This window comes from Cricetulus griseus, chromosome 10 (assembly GCF_003668045.3).
Source record: "Cricetulus griseus strain 17A/GY chromosome 10, alternate assembly CriGri-PICRH-1.0, whole genome shotgun sequence".
Taxonomy (NCBI): Eukaryota; Metazoa; Chordata; class Mammalia; order Rodentia; family Cricetidae; genus Cricetulus; species Cricetulus griseus.
Genome location: NC_048603.1, coordinates 13845737 through 13864765, shown reverse-complemented (window position 1 = coordinate 13864765; position 19029 = coordinate 13845737). Strand labels below are relative to the sequence as shown.

The following is a 19029-nucleotide window of genomic DNA, read 5'->3' as shown; positions in this document are numbered from 1 at the left end:
AGAATGCAGGCTTTCCCACACCTCTGCCCTTGTCCCCTGGACTTTGGTCTCGGAACATCCAGCTGGCCAGGGCTGTGATTCCCCGGGGACTCCTTCTGGAATTCTGTCCTAAAGGAGAGGGGCTGAGCGCACAGAGCTTTGTATCCAGATGTCTGGTGGCTCCTCTGGAGACAGGGTTGCTTCCTGAGTCCCTGCAGTGAGGGGGCCAGCCTCCCAGCTGAGATACTGGTGGCTCAAGGGCGCCACCGTATGGAAGCCTGGAGCACAGAGCTAAACTACACCATCCCCAAAGGTGCTGGGAGCAGGTGCCTCCCACGTGACCTCCAGGGAGCTGGTGGGGGGACCTGGACCCTCGGAGCAGTCTAGTGGAGCAGGTTGGAGAGGAAGGGGGCTTGTCACCACGTCTCCCTCTCTCCTCTCTGTTCCCCTGCTGGCCCCAGGGAAGGGAAGGTCACAGCCACCTCTGCCTCCTGGCTCTCCCTATCCCGGTGCCAGGCATGCGGGGCTGGCACCTCACAGTTGGCAAGATGCCCAAACTATTCCTCCTTTTAGGAGAACTCGGTGGAATTGAGTCGGTAAGTTCTCCATCAGCCACAAAACACCAAATCTCCACAGACTGCAACAGCTCTGCTGTCCGGCAGCTGGCAGGGGACTCTCACCTCTGAAAACTTCCCTGGCTTCTCCCCTGAAGCCTGGCAGGCTCCCACACAACCCAGCTTTCACCAGCCACTACCAGGCCGGCTGGTGGGTAGCCAGGACAACACAGGGTGTCTGCCACCCAGGACAACACAGGGTGTCTGCTCTGCTGCTGTTCTTTGGTGCTAGACAAGTTTCCAACCCCTGAGCTACATCCTGGGACAAGACAAGTGCAAAGACCATAGGTCCAAACCCTAAAGCCATTACATCATCTACCAAAATAATTAGAAATGAGAAGAGCAATAAGCACAGAGAGTTGCTACTAGAGAAGGCAGGGACTGCGGACAACCTGGAACAGTAAGAAAATCTAATGCTCCTATAGCACATTGGCCATTCGGAGTCCTAGGGATGGGGGGATGAATTTTAATATGCACGTAAAACATGATTGGAATAGAGCTTTTATAGTCGCCTGCTCAGAGATGGGAAGGCTGATTCCATCTCTATGTCAGGGACACTGTGAGCCCTCTGAGGTGTTTAGGATATAACTGGGTATGACGGACGCTTGGTTAGTGCTGTCAGCTTGATAAAATCTAGGATGACCTGGAGGTGGACTTTAGGGCATGCCTGTGCAGGCTTCTCTTGACTACACTAATTGAGATGGGGAGCAGACCCCTGTGGGTGGCACCACTGCCTAGGCAGGGCACCCTGGGTTCATAAGACGCGGTGGGTTAGCACACGTGCGTTCGTTGCTTTGTTCCGACTGCAGCTGCTTCAAGCAAATCTTATAAAGGAAAACATTTAACAGGGATGGCTCACAACTCAGAGGTTTCGTTCATTATCGTCATGACGGGACACAGCAGATATGGTGCTGGAGAAGGAGCTGAGAATTCTACAACTTGGGTCCACAGGCAACAGGAAGTGAACTGAGATACTAGGCATGGCTTGAGCACATGTGAGACCTCAAAGCCCACCCCCACAATGACACACTTCAACAAGGCCATACTCCTCACAGTGTCACTTCCAATGAGCTTATGGGGGCCGATTACATTCAGACTCCCACATGGGCTAATGGGCACCCCTGGGGGGAGACAGGAAGAGAGGAGCAAATGATGACCCCATTTACTCCTAGGCGACTTCTCAGCAGAAGAGTCTTGGGATGCTGCCTCCCTCTAAGTGACAGTCAACCCTGGTTATAAGGCCACCCTCTCAGTACCAATCTCCTCCTCTGAAATAAATGCTCCTTCAGTTAGCTTCTTTAGCTGGGCAAGAGCCAAGAGTAGCATCTGCACTATTCCCTACCAAAGCCCCAAGCACTGAACACCTCCTGTGGTTTCCTGACTACAACTCCCATAACCCCAAGCAAAGTACACCTCCTGTGGTTTCCTGCCTACAACTCCCATAACCCCAAGCACTGTACACCTCCTGTGGTTTCCTGACTACAACTCCCATAACCCCAAGCAAAGTACACCTACTTTGGTTTCCTGACAACTCCCATAACCCCAAGCACTGAACACCTCCTGTGGTTTCCTGCCTACAACTCCCATAACCCCAAGCAAAGTACACCTCCTGTGGTTTCCTGACTACAACTCCCATAACCCCTAGCACTGTACACCTCCTGTGGTTTCCTGACTACAACTCCCATAACCCCAAGCACTGAACACCTCCTGTGGTTTCCTGCCTACAACTCCAAACTGTCTTTTGATTAAACCCTCCTAGAACTGCCCTAATTTGAGTGACCATGTGTTTCATGATAGGCCCAACTAAAACACTTCTGAAGGTATAAATCTTGATTCTTTCCAATCTTTTTTTTTTCTTCCAAGAACTGATTTTAAAAAGTAAAATGACAAATCAGTTTAGTTGCAAATCAAGAAACTTGATCTACCTTCTGCAAAATTTCACTTGACCTATGTTCTGCAAAAAGCAGCTCTTTATCATCTTGATAGTGAAAGGGCACTCAGAGTAAGAAAACAGCTTGTCTCCAAAGGTGTTTTGGAGTGTTTCCTCACTGTTGCCCTCAGATAAAAGGGAGTCTCTCTCTCCATTTCAATTAGGAAGCCAGAGAGTAAAGGGCAACCCCAGGGGATCCCACTCCTCACCCTGTGTTCAGACAGTGAGAATGCACAGGTACACTGGGAGCAGAAGACCCCAGAACTACATAGCCATCGGGCCCAGGTACGAGGCCAGCACTCTCTGATTATAATGACTACACAGGGAAAACTATGCGCAAAACTTTGGAACTTGAACTTGTTACACCCCAAGGAAACTCCATTTTCCCAGACCCCAAAAGGCAGAAGGGGCAAATGGCTGTCTGTGGTGCCTATTAGCATACAAGGACATGCTGGCCCCCAGGTCCCTCAGCACCACAAGTTCTTATTACATATCTCCAAAGCCCATGCTAGCATCCCAGCAATTCTAACCTCCTCTCCTGCCCTAAAGTTCCCCAGATCACAGGCTTCCCTGCCAGCTACTCATTCTCCTTATAACCCTGCTATTTTAGTTACACCCCCTCCTTTCCTCTCCCTCCCCCACTTGCTCTCCCACACCCCCCTCCTCTCCCTCTCTCTGTTCCTGCTTCTCTCCTGGCCAGGTCCAGCCTGCTGGCCATGTTCTGTCTGCAACTTTCTCTCTCTGGACTCTTCCAGATGCCTCTGGCTGTTCTCTCATGTCTACAGTTAAAAACCTCCCCTTCAGCCATAGCGCTGAGCAATCACATCATCTCAGTTTAAACATAATTCTGCCACCAACGTCTTAGGTTCTAGACTTAGGATTTCTGTTGTGTCAAAATCCTTTGCTAATTAAAAAAAAAAATCTGTGTCAAAAATCCATAAAGACTAGGGAGCTCAGAGGTTTGGGAATGAGAAAACTACTGGCAGGGAAGAGAGAAGGCACAAAGAAACAATGGTCAATGTGCTGGATATTTCTATGCCAAGTTGACACAAACTAAAGTCATCTGAGAGGAGGGGATCTAAACTAAGAAAATGCCTCCATAAGATCAGGCCGTGGGCAAGCCTGTAGGGCGTCTTAATTAGTGATCAATGGAGGAGGGTCCAGTACATTGTGGGTGGTTCTATCCCTGGGCTGTGGCCCTGGGTTCTAAAAGAAAGCAGGCTGAGCAAGCCATGAGGAGAAAGCCAGTAAGCAGCTCTCCTCTGTGGCCTCTGCAGCAGCTCCTGCCTGCAGGATCCTGCCCTGCCTGAGTTCCTGTCCTGACTTCCTTAGATGATTGTTATATTTGATTACACTGTGTAAAGATATGTCACTGTGATTGGTTTCATAAAGAGCTGAACGGCCAATAGCTAGTCAGGAGGTATAGGCAGGACTTCCGGGCACAGAAAGAGAGAACTCTAGGAAGTTGGTGGAGTTGCCAGCCAGATGCAGAGAAAGCTACAAGCCACGTGACAGCATGTAGATTAATAGAAATAGATTAATTTAAGTCATAAGAACTGGTTAGGAACTAGTTAGACCAAACTTTCATAATTAACAATAAGTCTCTCTGTCATGATTTGGGAGCCGACAGCCCAAAAGAGCCTGCTACAGATGATGAACAGTGATAAGGAAGCATAAACCAAATAACCTTTTCCTCCCCAGCTTGCTTCTGGTTTTGATATTTCATCACAGCAATAGAAACCCCAGTTAAGACAGCAGAGAGGAGAGTGATTTACCAGACAACCACAGTAGGACTGCCAGATAGTGTTGCAGCAGGCAATCATGAGTTCATAGAGAATCAACCCAACTTGCCTTGTAATGTGACCTTTTGGATTATTTATTTATTGTGTAAGTGTGTGAGTGTGTGGGGGTGCACATGGCAGGACATTTGTGGAGGTCAGAGGCCAATGCCAGGGAGTCAGCCCTCTCCTTCCACCTTTGTGCAGGTCCCAAGGATCTACATCCGTCACCAGGCTTGCGTGGCAAGCACTCCCATCTACTCAGCTAGCTCACCAACCCCATTGTATGGCCTTTTCTCTACAGCATTTGACTGCTGGCCCGCAAATACAGAGACACAGGATTGTGCCATTGGGATAGTGCTACGGAACTTGCTGGATTTTTCTGCATTCAATAAAACAGAGAAAGAGTTCCGGGTATTGATAATTACGCTACTATTATTAGTGTGAGGGACACAGTGGTTCTCAACCTTCCCAATGCTGTGGCCTCATGTTGTGGTGACCACCCCCCAGCCATAAAATTATTTTTGTTGGTACTTCATAACTGCGATTTTGCTACTGTTATGAACTGTAACATAACTGTTTTTGGAGAGGTTTACCAAGGGGGGGTCGAAACTCACAGGTTGAGAACCCCTGGATAAAGACTCAGCTAGGAGAAAAGAAATGAGGGCAATGGAGGGTAAAGGTATAGGAGCTGATGAGAGAGAGGACTGAAGGTCATGATTAGTGTAAGGATTGAGGTGGCTGAATCCCTGAATAAACATATAATATGCACTAACCTGCACACACAATCAGAAACACAACACATGCCCTTTGGTTGGGATTGAGGTAGTCTGCAACAATAAAAAAAAAAGTTTCATCCATAAAAAACGCACAAAATGATATAATGACACGGTTTATTTCAACAAACTTTACAAAACTGTGATTTTTTTTGGTGGGAAAAAAGAAAAAAAATAAAACAAACAAAAAAAAACGCTGAATCGCTACATGCAGGGTTAGTTTGATTGACCATAATGTACTTTAACAAAATACATTAAGAAACACCATATCTAATGAAGCTTTTTACATACATGGTAGATGCTAAGTAATTTTGTTAAAAGACCAGACACTTGGAAAACAAAGTTGTAAAATAATTAAATACGTGTTTAAAATAGCATGAACTTTCTTCTCTTTACAAAAAAAACAAAAAACAAAAAACAAAGCCAGCCCCACCCCCACCTTTCCTTTTTACATGTTTTCTTTAGCAGAATTAAGTCACAAATTTGAAGGACTACATACATCTTTTCCCTCTAGGCTCAGGAATATGAGATTCTCCTTCAGGCCCAGAACAGTTTAAAAGGGGGCAGACTGTTTAAAGAAAGGCAGTTAGAAATACAGACAATCTCACTTCTGAGTTGTTCACCCCAGGTTCTGCCTGAGCTGGCCACCAACTCTCTTCATTAGTTCCAAACATGATACTTGACTTTAGACCTAACTTGGCCTCAGTGCAGCCACCAAGAGCTTCTTTATCAATGAAGTGACATTGGGCTACCAGCTGAGCTGTGCGAAGTAACCCTGGAGAGTCTATGAGAATGACATACATCTACTTAAATATAATAATTCTGAGTATTAAATCACTTTTGAACCTGCACGTTTCTCCATGAACAAAAGATAAGGTGGCATCTGGACATGGTGTCGAACACCGATAGCCCCAGTATTTGGGGGCTGGAGCAGAAGGCTCAAGAGCGCACCCCAGGCCAGACTACATGATGAGAAGCGAACTAAAAGAAGGAAAATGAAATACAGTAAAGCAGTGAGAGAAGTATGATCTGGATATTTCAAAATGAGACAACTGTAACATGTTCACATAATGACATGTCTGGGAGTGGTTCACATCATAAAATAACTGCTTATTATTGAAATTGAGTCCTGCCTAAAGCTCTAGAATAAAGTCATCCAAGGTTCCTCCACACCACGTGACTCTACATGCTAAAACACGTATTTAAACTATCATTACCACAAAGTTGTTATCTTAAAATAAAAAAGCACAGTTCTATCATAAACTGAATTTCTTTGGAACACATTCTCTATAAAAAAGAGAGAGAGAAAAGCCATAAACTTAAATTTTCTTTACCTGTGAGATACTACAGACACCCGGTAACTTCCTGATTCTTCCATATCTAAGAATCAAAACACTAGGCATCAATAAATGTACAGCTTGGGGAATTCAAAGGGTATAGAATACTGACTGTAGTAATGTAACAGTATTGAAAAATTCAGTTTTTCAGTGTTAAGACTTCTTCCAAATGCAGTTTGATTACTGGTACTATTAATACGAATCTCGAGGAAGCACCTGACACTACTCACGAGGGAGATCTGGATTTAAACTTTGAGAATTTACACTGCTCAAACTGTTTTCTTTCTTTGGAGAGGATTAATGTTGAGACCTTTTGTATGACAGCAGATAAATACCTTGAAACATACTAGTACAATACCCCAGGCTCTTTGATATTTTGACCCTCTAAAGCATCATACACATTAATGCTGTGGGAATACATGGTACTTTAATAAAGGAATAGGCAAAATAAATCAGTGGATGAAATTTAGATGACGTGACAGCCTCAAAATCTTACATGTAAGGACAGTGGCTGAAATCTTGGCTGAGTTTTTCAGCTTCTCTGACCCCTCAACCCCTCTCTCTGGGTTTTACTAATAGCTGCTCTGTCATGCTTAGAAGGGTACTGGGTGACCACATGACCAGGGGGAAGTCAAAACATTAATTTCTGATAGCCTCTCTAAGGATGGATTCATGCCTTGCCTCTCTCGCATCCATTTAGAATTCCTAGTTTTGGTCAATAAGACAGTTGTAGAGCAAATGGAATAAAAAGATATAGAGAGAGAGGAAACTGAATTTCAGCTTCCAGAATCTTATTTGTACTTCGTGTGTGCCATGTGAGTGTGCAAGTGTGTGCATGTGTGTGTCGTGTGAGTGTGCGCTGCTACGGTTTTTATGTGGGTGCTAGGGTAGGGGTCTGGGACTCGGCCCTCAGGTAGGGGCAGCAGGCACTTCACTGAGTAGGAAGCAGGGTTTGGCGGGGCTCAGGCTTCCTCTTGATGCTTTCTGGAAATGAAGAGGTGCACAGAGCCCAGGTGCACTCTGGCTCCTGGACTTCCCTGAATCTTTCCTAAAGACTGCCGTCTCCCTCACTGTCTTACTGTGCAGCACGCACTAAAAAACACTCCATTGTAACACTGTAAAGAGATCTGAGTGTAAAGACAAACAGATGGAGTCAGTCTTACATAGACAGCTTTCTCAGCGTGGCATACATCTGAACTGGCTCAGTAACCCCGGCCACTCCCCCTTTTCTCCACTTTCGGTCTGTATAGATGACCCTGGCCAGCTTTTTCCAGGGCGCTCCCCAGCTGTTCGAGGCAGACTTGAGTGCATGTGGGCAGCTAGGTGAGCCACTTGTGTACCGCACTTCCCCAGCTCTGTGCTGACCGTGCGGTGCGTTCCCAGAAGGGAAGAACTGTGCAGCCTTCCCCAAATCCACTGACCACCAAATCTTTTTCTATTGCAAACACCTGGGCGATCTACATGGCTTTGGGAACTGCCTGTCGATCCGGGTTCCCAACACTCCAGGGCTGTACCTGGAAATGGTTATCTTTTTAATTCCTGAAGAAGAATCACTTTGCTTAAAGGTCCACAACCGTGGTAACTTCTGGATTCTACTCCTTAAGCCTTCCACCCTAAGCAATTACAAGCTACATTCTTATTGCAGATTGAGAAATTCTTATTGCAGATGAGAATTGTGACCTCTCTAAGGGTTTCATATTCTTCCTGCAAGCATTAAAAATGCAAGAATCTAATGAATTCCAAATCTCCATCTAACCTAGAGTCACAGTCACTTTGGAGAGGAGTGTACTGCATCACAATGTCACTGCAATTAGTCTTATCATTAATATTAATTAGTAGTCGAGGTAGTGTTGGCAAAACTTATTTTTGTGTATTTACCTCCATGAATTTGGGACTTCTGATTATAGAAGTTTTACAGATAAGTGCCCTGAAGCTTACAGTGATTAACTGACATGCCAAGGTCACACAAAGCAGTAAAGGGCATTTAGGTCACGCTCTCACTGTATAAATAAACTGAAGTGCATTTAGATAAATCAACTTAGAATTTAGTTTTAGACTTCTTTCTATTCAAACTCTCATGCCCTTAAATGAGATACTCAAAGTGTCAAAAATACAGAAAAATAAATTGCTATTTACCAACAACAGGTTTCTATGTGGTTTTGTTTGTTAGTTTGCTTTTGTTATTTTGGTTTTGAGACAGATCTCTCTATATAAGTAGCCCTGACAGTCCTCAAACTCCACCTGCCTTGGCCTCCCTTGAGTGCTGGGACTAAAGGCGTGTGCTAACATACCCGGCTTCTAAGGTATTTTTCTAAATGAGGGCTCTAAAAATCTGCATCCAGGGTGAAGACATTATCTGTGGTTTCCGCCATGACTGCAAAGCGCTGATACTCAGAAACTCGCTTCTCAAAGAAATTTGTTTTCCCTTCTAACGAAATGTTTTCCATAAAATCAAAGGGATTTTCTGCCTGAAAAACCTAGAAGGAAAAGAAATGTCATTAGATATTCTGAAGAATCCAAGTGACAAAAACCAGAGGGCAGGGCTCCCACTGCCCAGTCACCTGCAGAACCACACTGCTCCTCTAAGGTACTGAGGGTTTCCAATGGCTGCTACCAATCTTATTTTAAGTTTCAAAGGATCCCGCAAAAACATTTTTTTTTTCCAGAACAAGACTCTGTCCTACACATTTTATTTACTTGTCCATCACAGATTGGCCACATAGCCCAAGATGGCCCACAAACTTGCAATCCTTCTGCCTTAGAAATGTTAGAATTATGGATGAACATCACACATCCAACTTATCACTGGTGGTTTAAAAGTAGACTGGTGTATTACAAACGATTTCAGTCAAGTAAATATTAGAGGCCTTGCTTGCCTACCACACTGTCCATTGTGTGCTGGTTTGCGTGAGAGTGGATCCCAGAGGCTCCTATATTTGAATGTTTGTTTCCGTGCCGGTGAGCCACCTAGGAAGGACTAGGAGGTGTGGCCCTGTTGGAGGAGGTGTGTCACTAAGGGTGTGTTCAAGGTTTCAAAAGCTCAGACCAGTTGCTCTGGGATGTAAGCTCTCAGCGCCTGCCTGCCTGCCTGCCTGCCTGCCTTCCACTGTGCTCACCCTCTGAAACAGTAAGCCAGCCCCCAATCAAGTGCTTTCTTTCATAAAAGGCCTTGGGCATGGTATCTCTTCACAGCAATAGAACAGCAACCAAGATAGGTAGTAACATGTTTTAAAACACTATTTACCTTTGAGAATCCAAGTTCTACAAGCAATCTGTCAGCTACAAACTCAATATACTGTTTCATCAAAACACAGTTCATTCCAATGAGGCCGACAGGCAAGGCTTCTGTTAAGAACTCCTGGAATGCAAACAAAATCAGAATAAGGTACAAAAACATAACAGTAAGTAAGTATACATTCCCAAATATGGAGTATTATGGCTTGAATTTGAAATGTCCCATACAGGCTCATGTGTGTGAAAACTTGGTCTCTACCTGGTACCACTGTTTAGAGAGATCATGGGACCTTCTAGAGCTGAGACCTGGCGGGCAGAAATAGGTCCCCGGGCATTAGCTTCCCATCCAACTCTACTTTCTGGTCTGCAAAAATTGGAACAAGCTGTGCTTTAAGCTCAGCTCAGCTTGCTGGAACCTTCCTGGCTGTGAGAGACTGTACCTTCCGAGCCATGAACAGTTTCCCACAGAGAAGATAACAAACAGAGGAGTTTAGTTTTCTTCATATTCTAGACACTGATTTTGCTCAAGGCAAGTATGCCAGGATAAATTTAACATAACAAACGATGGTCATCTGTTTACAAATGTTTGGGATATTTCTAATTATAAGATTTTACTTTCTCAGGGGCCAAAGTTAAATAGAAAATAGCAAATTACTGGATCTTCTAAAGTAGTGTGCATAGGACCTGATTCCTAGATTTCCTCAACAGAGAAATGGTGATGCTTTATCCTGAAGAATCCAGAGAAAATTTTTTCAAAGCAGGACCACAAAAGCAAGCCAAGAAAAAGACATCAGTTACAGACAGTTTGGATGTTGGAAGATATATTAAATCCAATTGTACTGAAAGACAGTGGTAAAGTGTTGACAGAGGAAAAATAAAAGCATATTAACCATGAAATTCATCCTCAAGGTGGTAAAAGATGACAAAATACATAACCTTCTCCTCACAGCATGAAAAGCATGCTGTAACCTATGCACTGTTCAAAAGCAAGTCAAGCAAAGTTTCTCTTTGAGTTAGCTCCTTAGAGTGATAAAAAATACCCTTTAAGTAGACTATCTGGCTGCTTCTATAGTCACAAGCCTTTACATGCCATAGATTAAGTCTTACTCTACTGATTCATTTTGTGAATGTTTGGTTTGTGCTTCAGCTAGGCAGCCTGCTAAGTTATTGAAACGATAAAACAAAAATTAACGTTCCTCTCTAGTAGTTGAAAATATAAAGCTAAGAAGCTGCGATAATTAAAATTTTTATTATGGAATCATATTTAAAAGATTAAATATAATTTAACTAATTTAAATTATATAAAGCTATATGAATAGATAATTTAAATTAATTTAAAACAGAAATATAGCCCTGAAATAAACTAGGTACACAGACAACCTTGATATATAATAAAGACTGACTTTTAATCAAATTATAAACTGAGGTAACAAAATTTCAATACATTATGTGTCATTACTGCTGTAGTTTGAATGAGGATTGGTGGAACTGTCTGTGAAGGACCAGGAGGTGTGGCCTTGTAGAGTAGATGTCAGTGGGGGTGGGTTCTTTGCCTCCTGCTTCAGATAAGAACAGAGGCTCTCAGCTACTGCTCCATCACCGTGCCTGCCTACTGCTGTGTGTGCCCCGTGAGGACGGGCCTGGACTCTGCAACCGTCAGCCCCAAATTAAATATTTTTCTTTTATAAGTTGGTATTTTGTCACAGCAGTGGCAAAGTGAGTGAGATAACTGTCAAATTGGACTACATGAATTTGCTGGTATTGACATACAAATTACAACTTACTTGTCAAATGCTTCTAGGCACAGTGGCACGGTGCAGAGGAAGGGGTAGAAGCACTGACTGCATGAGCCTGAGAGTTCCAGGCTAGTCTACACAGTACCATAAGAGTTCAAGGCTAGTCTACACAGTACCATAAGAGTTCAAGGCTAGTCTACACGGTACCATAAGAGTTCAAGGCTAATCTACACGGTACCATAAGAGTTCAAGGCTAGTCTACACGGTACCATAAGAGTTCAAGGCTAGTCTACACGGTACTATAAGAGTTCAAGGCTAGTGTACACAGTACCAAAAGAGTTCAAGGCTAGTCTACACAGTACCATAACAGTTCAAGGCTAGTCTACACGGTACCATAAGAATTCAAGGCTAGTCTACACAGTACCATAAGAGTTCAAGGCTAGTCTACACAGTACCATAAGAGTTCCAGGCTAGTCTACACAGTACCATAAGAATTCAAGGCTAGTCTACACAGTACCATAAGAGTTCAAGGCTAGTCTACACAGTACCATAAGAGTTCAAGGCTAGTCTACACAGTACCATAAGAGTTCCAGGCTAGTCTACACAGTACCATAAGAGTTCCAGGCTAGTCTACACGGTACCATAAGAGTTCAAGGCTAGTCTACACGGTACCATAAGAGTTCCAGGCTAGTCTACACGGTACCATAAGAGTTCAAGGCTAGTCTACACGGTACCATAAGAGTTCAAGGCTAGTCTACACAGTACCATAAGAGTTCAAGGCTAGTCTACACGGTACTATAAGAGTTCAAGGCTAGTGTACACAGTACCAAAAGAGTTCAAGGCTAGTCTACACAGTACCATAACAGTTCAAGGCTAGTCTACACGGTACCATAAGAATTCAAGGCTAGTCTACACGGTACCATAAGAGTTCAAGGCTAGTCTACACAGTACCATAAGGCACTATTTCAAAGAAGGTTCTAGAGGCAACCTACAGGGACTGGAGAGACTGACTGTCCGGTAGGTAAAAGCACTGGCTGCTCTTGTGGAGAGCGCAGGTTTCCTTTTTAGCACCCACACAGTACCTCGTCAACACATGAAACTCCATTTCCAGGAGATGTGTTGTCCTTTCTGGACTCTGTGGGCAGCAGGCAAGCATGTGGGGCATAGATACACATGCAGGCGACACATCCATGCACATAAAATAAAAATAAAGCAAGACAGTGACACAGAAGAGCGTGTGGTCATGTGACTACACTAAAGCCCTGCACTTACCTGCTCGATCTGAACAGCGTCCACAATGATCTCCCTGACCCTGTCTTCCGAAGGCTTATTTACCAAGTACTGAAACATCAGGCAAGCAAAGTCACAGTGCAGTCCCTAGAACAGAACAGAAGACAAGCGCTATTGTCAAACAGCTTCAGTCAGCTACTTGCACACAAAGTGTCAACATGCTGTGTGGAGTGGGAACGGGGAATCCCCTGGGGGTGAAAGGGTTAACAGAGCCAGGAACCTCTCTCCTCCAAACTGCATTGAATGTCAAGCCCATAACTTAAAACAGAAACTTTGAATGATAGTAAATCTTAGTTTACTAACATTTTATATTATTAACACTTTATAATACTAAACAGAAAATTTTGTAACAAAAGCATTTTGAAAAGAAGAAAAATGTAAGAAGAGACAACATGGAAACTGATTTTTAAACGTCAAAAAATTTGAAAAATAGTCATCAGCTATGGTTGGCAATTTGATGGGATTGAGAATCACCATAGAAACAAACCTCTGGAGGGGTCTGTGATTTTCCTATATTAGCTGACAGAAGTGGGAAGATCCACCCCTAAACACAAGTGGTCCATCCCACCATCCCACAGGCAGGGGGATTGGACTGAATGAAAAGCAGAAAGTGAGTTGAGCACCACCATGGATCACTCTCTGCTTCCTAACAGGGATGCAGTGTGATCAGCTGTGTTGCCAATGCCCCCTCTGCTATGATGGACTGTTGATGGGGGAGGTCCTTCTGTGTATATGATTGTCTTATTGGTTGATAAAAAGTACTGTTGGCCAATAGGAAAACAAGATAGATAGGTGGGACTAGGAGTCAAGGAGGATTCTGGGAAAGGTAGGAGAAAGCACAGAGTCACCCTGTGAGCCCAGGAAGACAGGACACTTCCGCTGGCATACGATAAGTCTTATATAGATTTATGATGATTAAGACTGAGCTAGCAGATGAGAAATCCTAGTCATTGGCCAAGCAGCATTTGTACCTAATGTAAGGGATTTTATCACATCCACAGGAAAAGTAACCAATACAGTAGCATTTAAAGAGCAAATGAAACTCATTCACAGAGACTCCAAAAAGACAGTGTTCAGATTAAGTAACAATCAAAAGAAAAGTGAACTTGGTGCGATGCAAATGGAGAGGCAGGGCGTACACCACCTGAAGCCACAGCAAATAACTTGACCACAGAAGAAAATGAATGTAGGAAACGGCCTTGGGCACCAAACAATCATGCAGACACAATGAATACTATAAAACCTTAAGTAGTTGTGGAACAAATCAATGAGAGTTGGCCTGCACTCAGGACTCCAAATCAGAGCAAGTGGTAACAAGCTGAAAATCAAGAAAAAAAAAAAAAAAAAAAAAAAAGAGGGGAATTTTCACAAATTCAAAACAGAAAATGAAAACAAGGCTACATACAGGAAGATGATATATTTCTCAGCAATATTAACTTTTAAAATATGATGCCAAGGTAGAGTCAATTAATATTTTTTAAATTACAAGGAAAGAAGTAACTTTGTAAGTGACCGAGGAAGGGAAAGGAATGTTGATAATAAAAGGGTGCAACTTGGAATTACTTAGGCTTTGCTAAGTAAAACAACAAAAGACCAAACACTCAGATAAGACCCTCACTTCATTGCATTGCAAGGATTATATACCTAATTATCCTCTGACAAAACTATCTGAATTAATAAGTAAAATCCATACCCTCTGAAATGCTAATCTTTGGGACTGTACTAGTTATTTTTTTCCCCACAGAGTTGATTGAGGAGAATGCTTGGATTAGCAAAGGCAGAATGAGAGATGTTAAACGTTGATTAGAACTGGCAGCTCACTAACTACTGCAGAGACCAGCAAATCAAAGATAAGCATAATTGTCAGATCAATAAACGAACAAAATTAACTTTCAATTTAAAGCAATTCCAATCAAAATCCTAAGACATTTTAGTCCAAAAACTCCTCTGGAAGGATAATTGGGAATAACTTTACAAGGACATCTTAAAAATAAACATTTTTGAGATGTGTTTTAGCAATTATTAAAACATACTGGTGCCCACTGAAATACAGGCTTATAATCTAGGCTACCAGAGAGGTTGAGGCAGGAGAATCAGAAGATCAAGACCTGCCTAGGCTATAGAATGTGTTCAGTGTCAATAACTCTGTAAGACCTATCTCAAAACAAAAGGAAGAGGAGGGGAAATAGCTCAATGGTAAAGCATTTGCTTAGCACGCTTGAGGACCCGGGTTTGCTGTTCCTCAGCATAGGATAGAACTGGTGTGGTGGCTCACACCTGTGATTCTAGCAGTCAGGGGTAGAGATAAGGGGATCAGAATGCTAAATAGTGAGTCTGAGAGATATGAGACCCCTATCTTTAAAATCATCAAGGCCAGCAAGATGGCTCAAAGGGTGAAGCTTTGTTGCCAAACCTGATGACTCAAGTTCAATCCCTGGAACCAACATGGTAGGAGTGAACCAACTCCTACAAGGTATCCTGTGACTTCCACATGTGTGCCATGGAGGTGGCAGACAAGCAGACAGGTAGGTAGGCAGACAGACAGACAGATACCCAGACACCCCCCCACACACATAAATACATACAACACATTTTTCAAATAAAGAGCAATTTGAGAAACTGTTTAAAATAAATACAATGAAATTGAAATTGCATGTTATAGTCATCATATATATATGATTACACATCATATACACACACACACACACACACACACACACACACACACACACACACACACACACACACACACACACGGTCAGTAAACAGTGTTAACAGAGGTCAATTAAACCAAGCAAAGTGGTGTACTCTTTTAATCCCAGCACTCAGGAGGTGGAGTTCAAGGCCAGCCTGGTCTACAGAGTAAGAATCTGAGTCTGTTCTATTTAAGGGTTAGCAGAGACCACGGAGGAACTGGAGGAGGTGTGGAAGGAAAACGAACTCTCACGGGCCAAGGAAGAAGTGAGTTTCTACTTCCTTTTCATTACCAGAATACCTCTGTCATAACACACATTTTCCCCAGGGGAAAGAAAAAGAAATGACCACAGATCACACAAACTCTAGGGGAAGAACACTTCCTTCCTTACCTCGTCCCTGCTGATCAGCTCGTTTGAAAACGTGAGTCCTGGCATGAGGCCTCTCTTCTTCAGCCAGAATATAGCAGCAAACGACCCAGAGAAGAAAACGCCTTCTACGGCGGCGAAGGCCACCACTCTCTCACCTACAAGTCAAAATGGTTCCATTTTCTAACCAGATGCTGTAGACATTTGCAAGTTCACAAATTCACGGGGCTTTTTACAAAATTAAACTACCTTCCTAAGGAATGAAACAAGTAAGTTAGTGCTCTGCACAAAGGTCTTCGGGGCAGAGGTTTCCTGTTCCTGCCTGATAAAGAACAACATGTCAGTTTCAAACCCTGTGGTCAACACAAACTTGAGTAGGTGGTGTTGTCTGTGCGTGCACACGCGCGCGCGCTCACACACACACACACACACACACACACACACACACACACACACACACGAATGGATTTCCATACACCAATCAAATAAATAAAAGAGGTGGTTTGCCTGTAAAGAGCATGTGCCTCTGAGTGGGAACACGTGTGTGAGTTCACTACATGTACATACGTGTGTGTATACTAGCATGGGAAGTACAAGATAAACTTGATGACAACTGCCTTCCTCTAATGGGAGGAGTAGCTGCTAAGGTTTGTATTTTTTTTTTTTTTGTTAGCAACCTATCGATGCTAAGAGATTAGCTGTAAACATTTCAAAAACATTGCTATCCTTGCAGAATAATTATAAAAGTCAGCTGAAGGCAATGAATTCAACTATAGGCTAAAATGTTCTATTTAAGATAAAAGAGCCAACTTAAAAGTCTATTCGCTGTTAGGCAACAGCTGTAGAAACTCATCCCTAGATATCGCCAGTGATATCACAGTTATCTAGGATAACAGTCTCTAGGATATTTTGAATTATAACACACACACACACAGAGAGAGAGAGAGAGAGAGAGAGAGAGAGAGAGAGAGAGAGAGAGAGAGAGAGAGAGAGACGTAAAGTTTAAATCCATTCTACAGACATGTCCAATTTTTATGCTGAAATCTAGAATTTCTACCTTTTGGAACAAATACTTAAATCTCAAAACGCAGGACGACTGAAGTGTTTCTGGCTGTTTCTAAAGGAGTCCGTTTCCCCCATGTTCTTCCCTTGCTTCTCCCAACCAAAGAGACCAACCACAGCAAAGAGACGGGAATCCAAAGTGTCTATTAGTAACTTCCCACATGAGAACAACTCCTAGTTTATAAATGCCACTTAAAAAGCTGCTTGTAAAAAATAAAGAGATATAAATGAATAAATAAATAAGTGCTGACTGAGGACTGTCAAAGAAATTACAGAAAACTTTGAAGTGAATATAATAAATGTCACAAAAATAACCACTGCTTCATCTCATCCATAATTGAATGTTAGTTTATGACAGTTTTACCTTGCAACTAATTATGTAACAGACAATAATAACTGACATTTTTAAGTGTTAAAGCAAGGCCATATGGACAATTATCTATAAGAGAACTGGACGAAAGATACACGTAAGAGGAGAGCTATTTTAACCATTCTGTGCACTTCTGTGAATGCTGAAAAATGAAAACCATAAGAAATAGCTACAGAACACTACTTTTGAAGAGAATTAAAAGATTTTAAGGAGGGGCTGGGAAAACAGCATGAGGACGGTGAAAGGTTCAGGCATTATGCTGGCCTGCCCCTGTTACCTGGTGGAATCCACTCAGGCAATACCCTGGTCAGCCCAAGGGTCCATGGGAAAGAAGTCTGCACACAGGTGCAGAGGACCCCTTTGAAAGATAGGCTCCTGCCCCTTTACTCTTCTCTCTCTCTCTGTCTCTCTCTGTCTGTCTCTTTCTCTCTCCCTCTCCCCCTGTCTCTCTCTCTCTGTGTGCTCTCCTGTCTCTGTTTGCCCGCTCTGTCTATGGCGACCAGCCATGGCGGTCAGCCATTACCCTGTTCCTCTTCTTAGTCTCCCCATTCTACCGGCCCTTATAATAAACTTATAGTCAATATGTCTGTCTCAATATTTCTCTTTTCTTCTTTTTAAACAAAAGAATAACATTTTGGCGCCCAACACTTTTATTACAAAAAGGGATTTTTCTCTAAAGACAAACTTAACTGCTAAGATCCTAAACAGACAGCCCTCAAATGCTCAGAGATCTAGAGAAGATGGCATTTAAAATGTTTTGTTAAAAAGCTTTTTATAACAGAGACATAGGCCAGCTGCTGGCCCCATCCCATCTCCTCCGAGAAGAATGATGGGCACTGAAGAAGCTTCATCTCGGGTCAGTGACAACGCTAGTTACTGAGCAACCCTGCCCTTCACCTCAACTGGTACAAAGTATTCTAGACCATGGACAAGAGGACAACGGAATCGACTTTCCCGGCGTTGCTTGGGCCAACGGTAGGCGAGTCTTCCCAAAGTCTGTAATCCACAGGTCACAAGTTATCAGCAAGAAGGCAGGTGTCCTGCAGCCCGCTACTATGGATGGAGGACCTTGGGGATGGCTGTCCATGCAGCCTGCTGGCAAGTCTCTGTTATTCTTTAATCATTGATTCAGGTAAAATCTTATCCTTCTCAAGAACTCTGATGCTTTTGACGACTGATAGTCTTGCCAGCTTAAAGCAAAACAGATTCCAGTAACAGGTATTTTAGGGTTTATCTATGTAAAGATAGGAAAGTCTAAGATATATGAAAGTCTGAGAATGTAGTTACAAAGGCTTGAGGATAAAAAGGCTTAAATGGTGATAAAATGAGTTGAGACATTAAAAAAGAATAAAATATGTTCCTGATTTCTCTATTTCTCATGCTACTGTTCATAATAAAGTTCACCAATACCACCATATGATCATAACTACAAGGTCAAGATTAAGATGCTTTTCATTGTCCTAAAAAAAAAATCTGTGTGTTTTAAAATGGTAATGCTTTTAGCCAAGTTGCTTCTAACGTAAATATGCTGCTAATGTGTCTAATACTTATGTTTCCACAAACTCTAAGGATTCTTGTAAGTTCCAGGGAGCCGAATCAGATCCAAACAGGTCAGGTTCACTCCAGGTAATATTCAACCTTTCCCTGGTCCCAAATTCCCTTCACTCATCTTGGGACACCTCGGGAACCCCTCCCTCATCTTACAATCTTCCCCTCAAGTCACAGGACCTAAGAAAAAAATTTTTTTTCTAAACTCAACCTTGTCTTCTGCTCTGTCAACATCTTGCCAGGTCTAAGAGGCACCAGGGAGTTCCATACAGCCTGGACTACAATGAAACAACCAGCTTCCCCAGGACGTGGC

At 43.0% G+C, this 19029-nt stretch overlaps 1 protein-coding gene across 6 annotated transcripts in view; it reads right to left on the bottom strand.

Annotated features, from left to right (window-relative positions):
* Rrm2b (ribonucleotide reductase regulatory TP53 inducible subunit M2B) overlaps positions 1–19029 on the bottom strand; it is a 49300-nt gene that overhangs the window by 11785 nt on the left and 18486 nt on the right. For 4 of the 6 annotated variants that reach the window (XM_027431381.2, XM_027431384.2, XM_027431386.2 and 1 more), the window contains exons 6-9: positions 15761–15894; positions 12657–12761; positions 9659–9772; positions 5178–8891 (exon numbers count right to left, since the gene is read on the bottom strand). In XM_027431381.2, coding sequence (XP_027287182.1) covers positions 8739–8891; positions 9659–9772; positions 12657–12761; positions 15761–15894 — 506 coding nt within the window. In that variant the 3' untranslated portion in view covers positions 5178–8738. Of the gene's footprint in view, positions 1–5077; positions 5132–5177; positions 8892–9658; positions 9773–12656; positions 12762–15760; positions 15895–19029 lie in introns of those variants that run through there. The other 2 variants (XR_004771264.1, XM_027431383.2) reach the window with 2 other exon arrangements.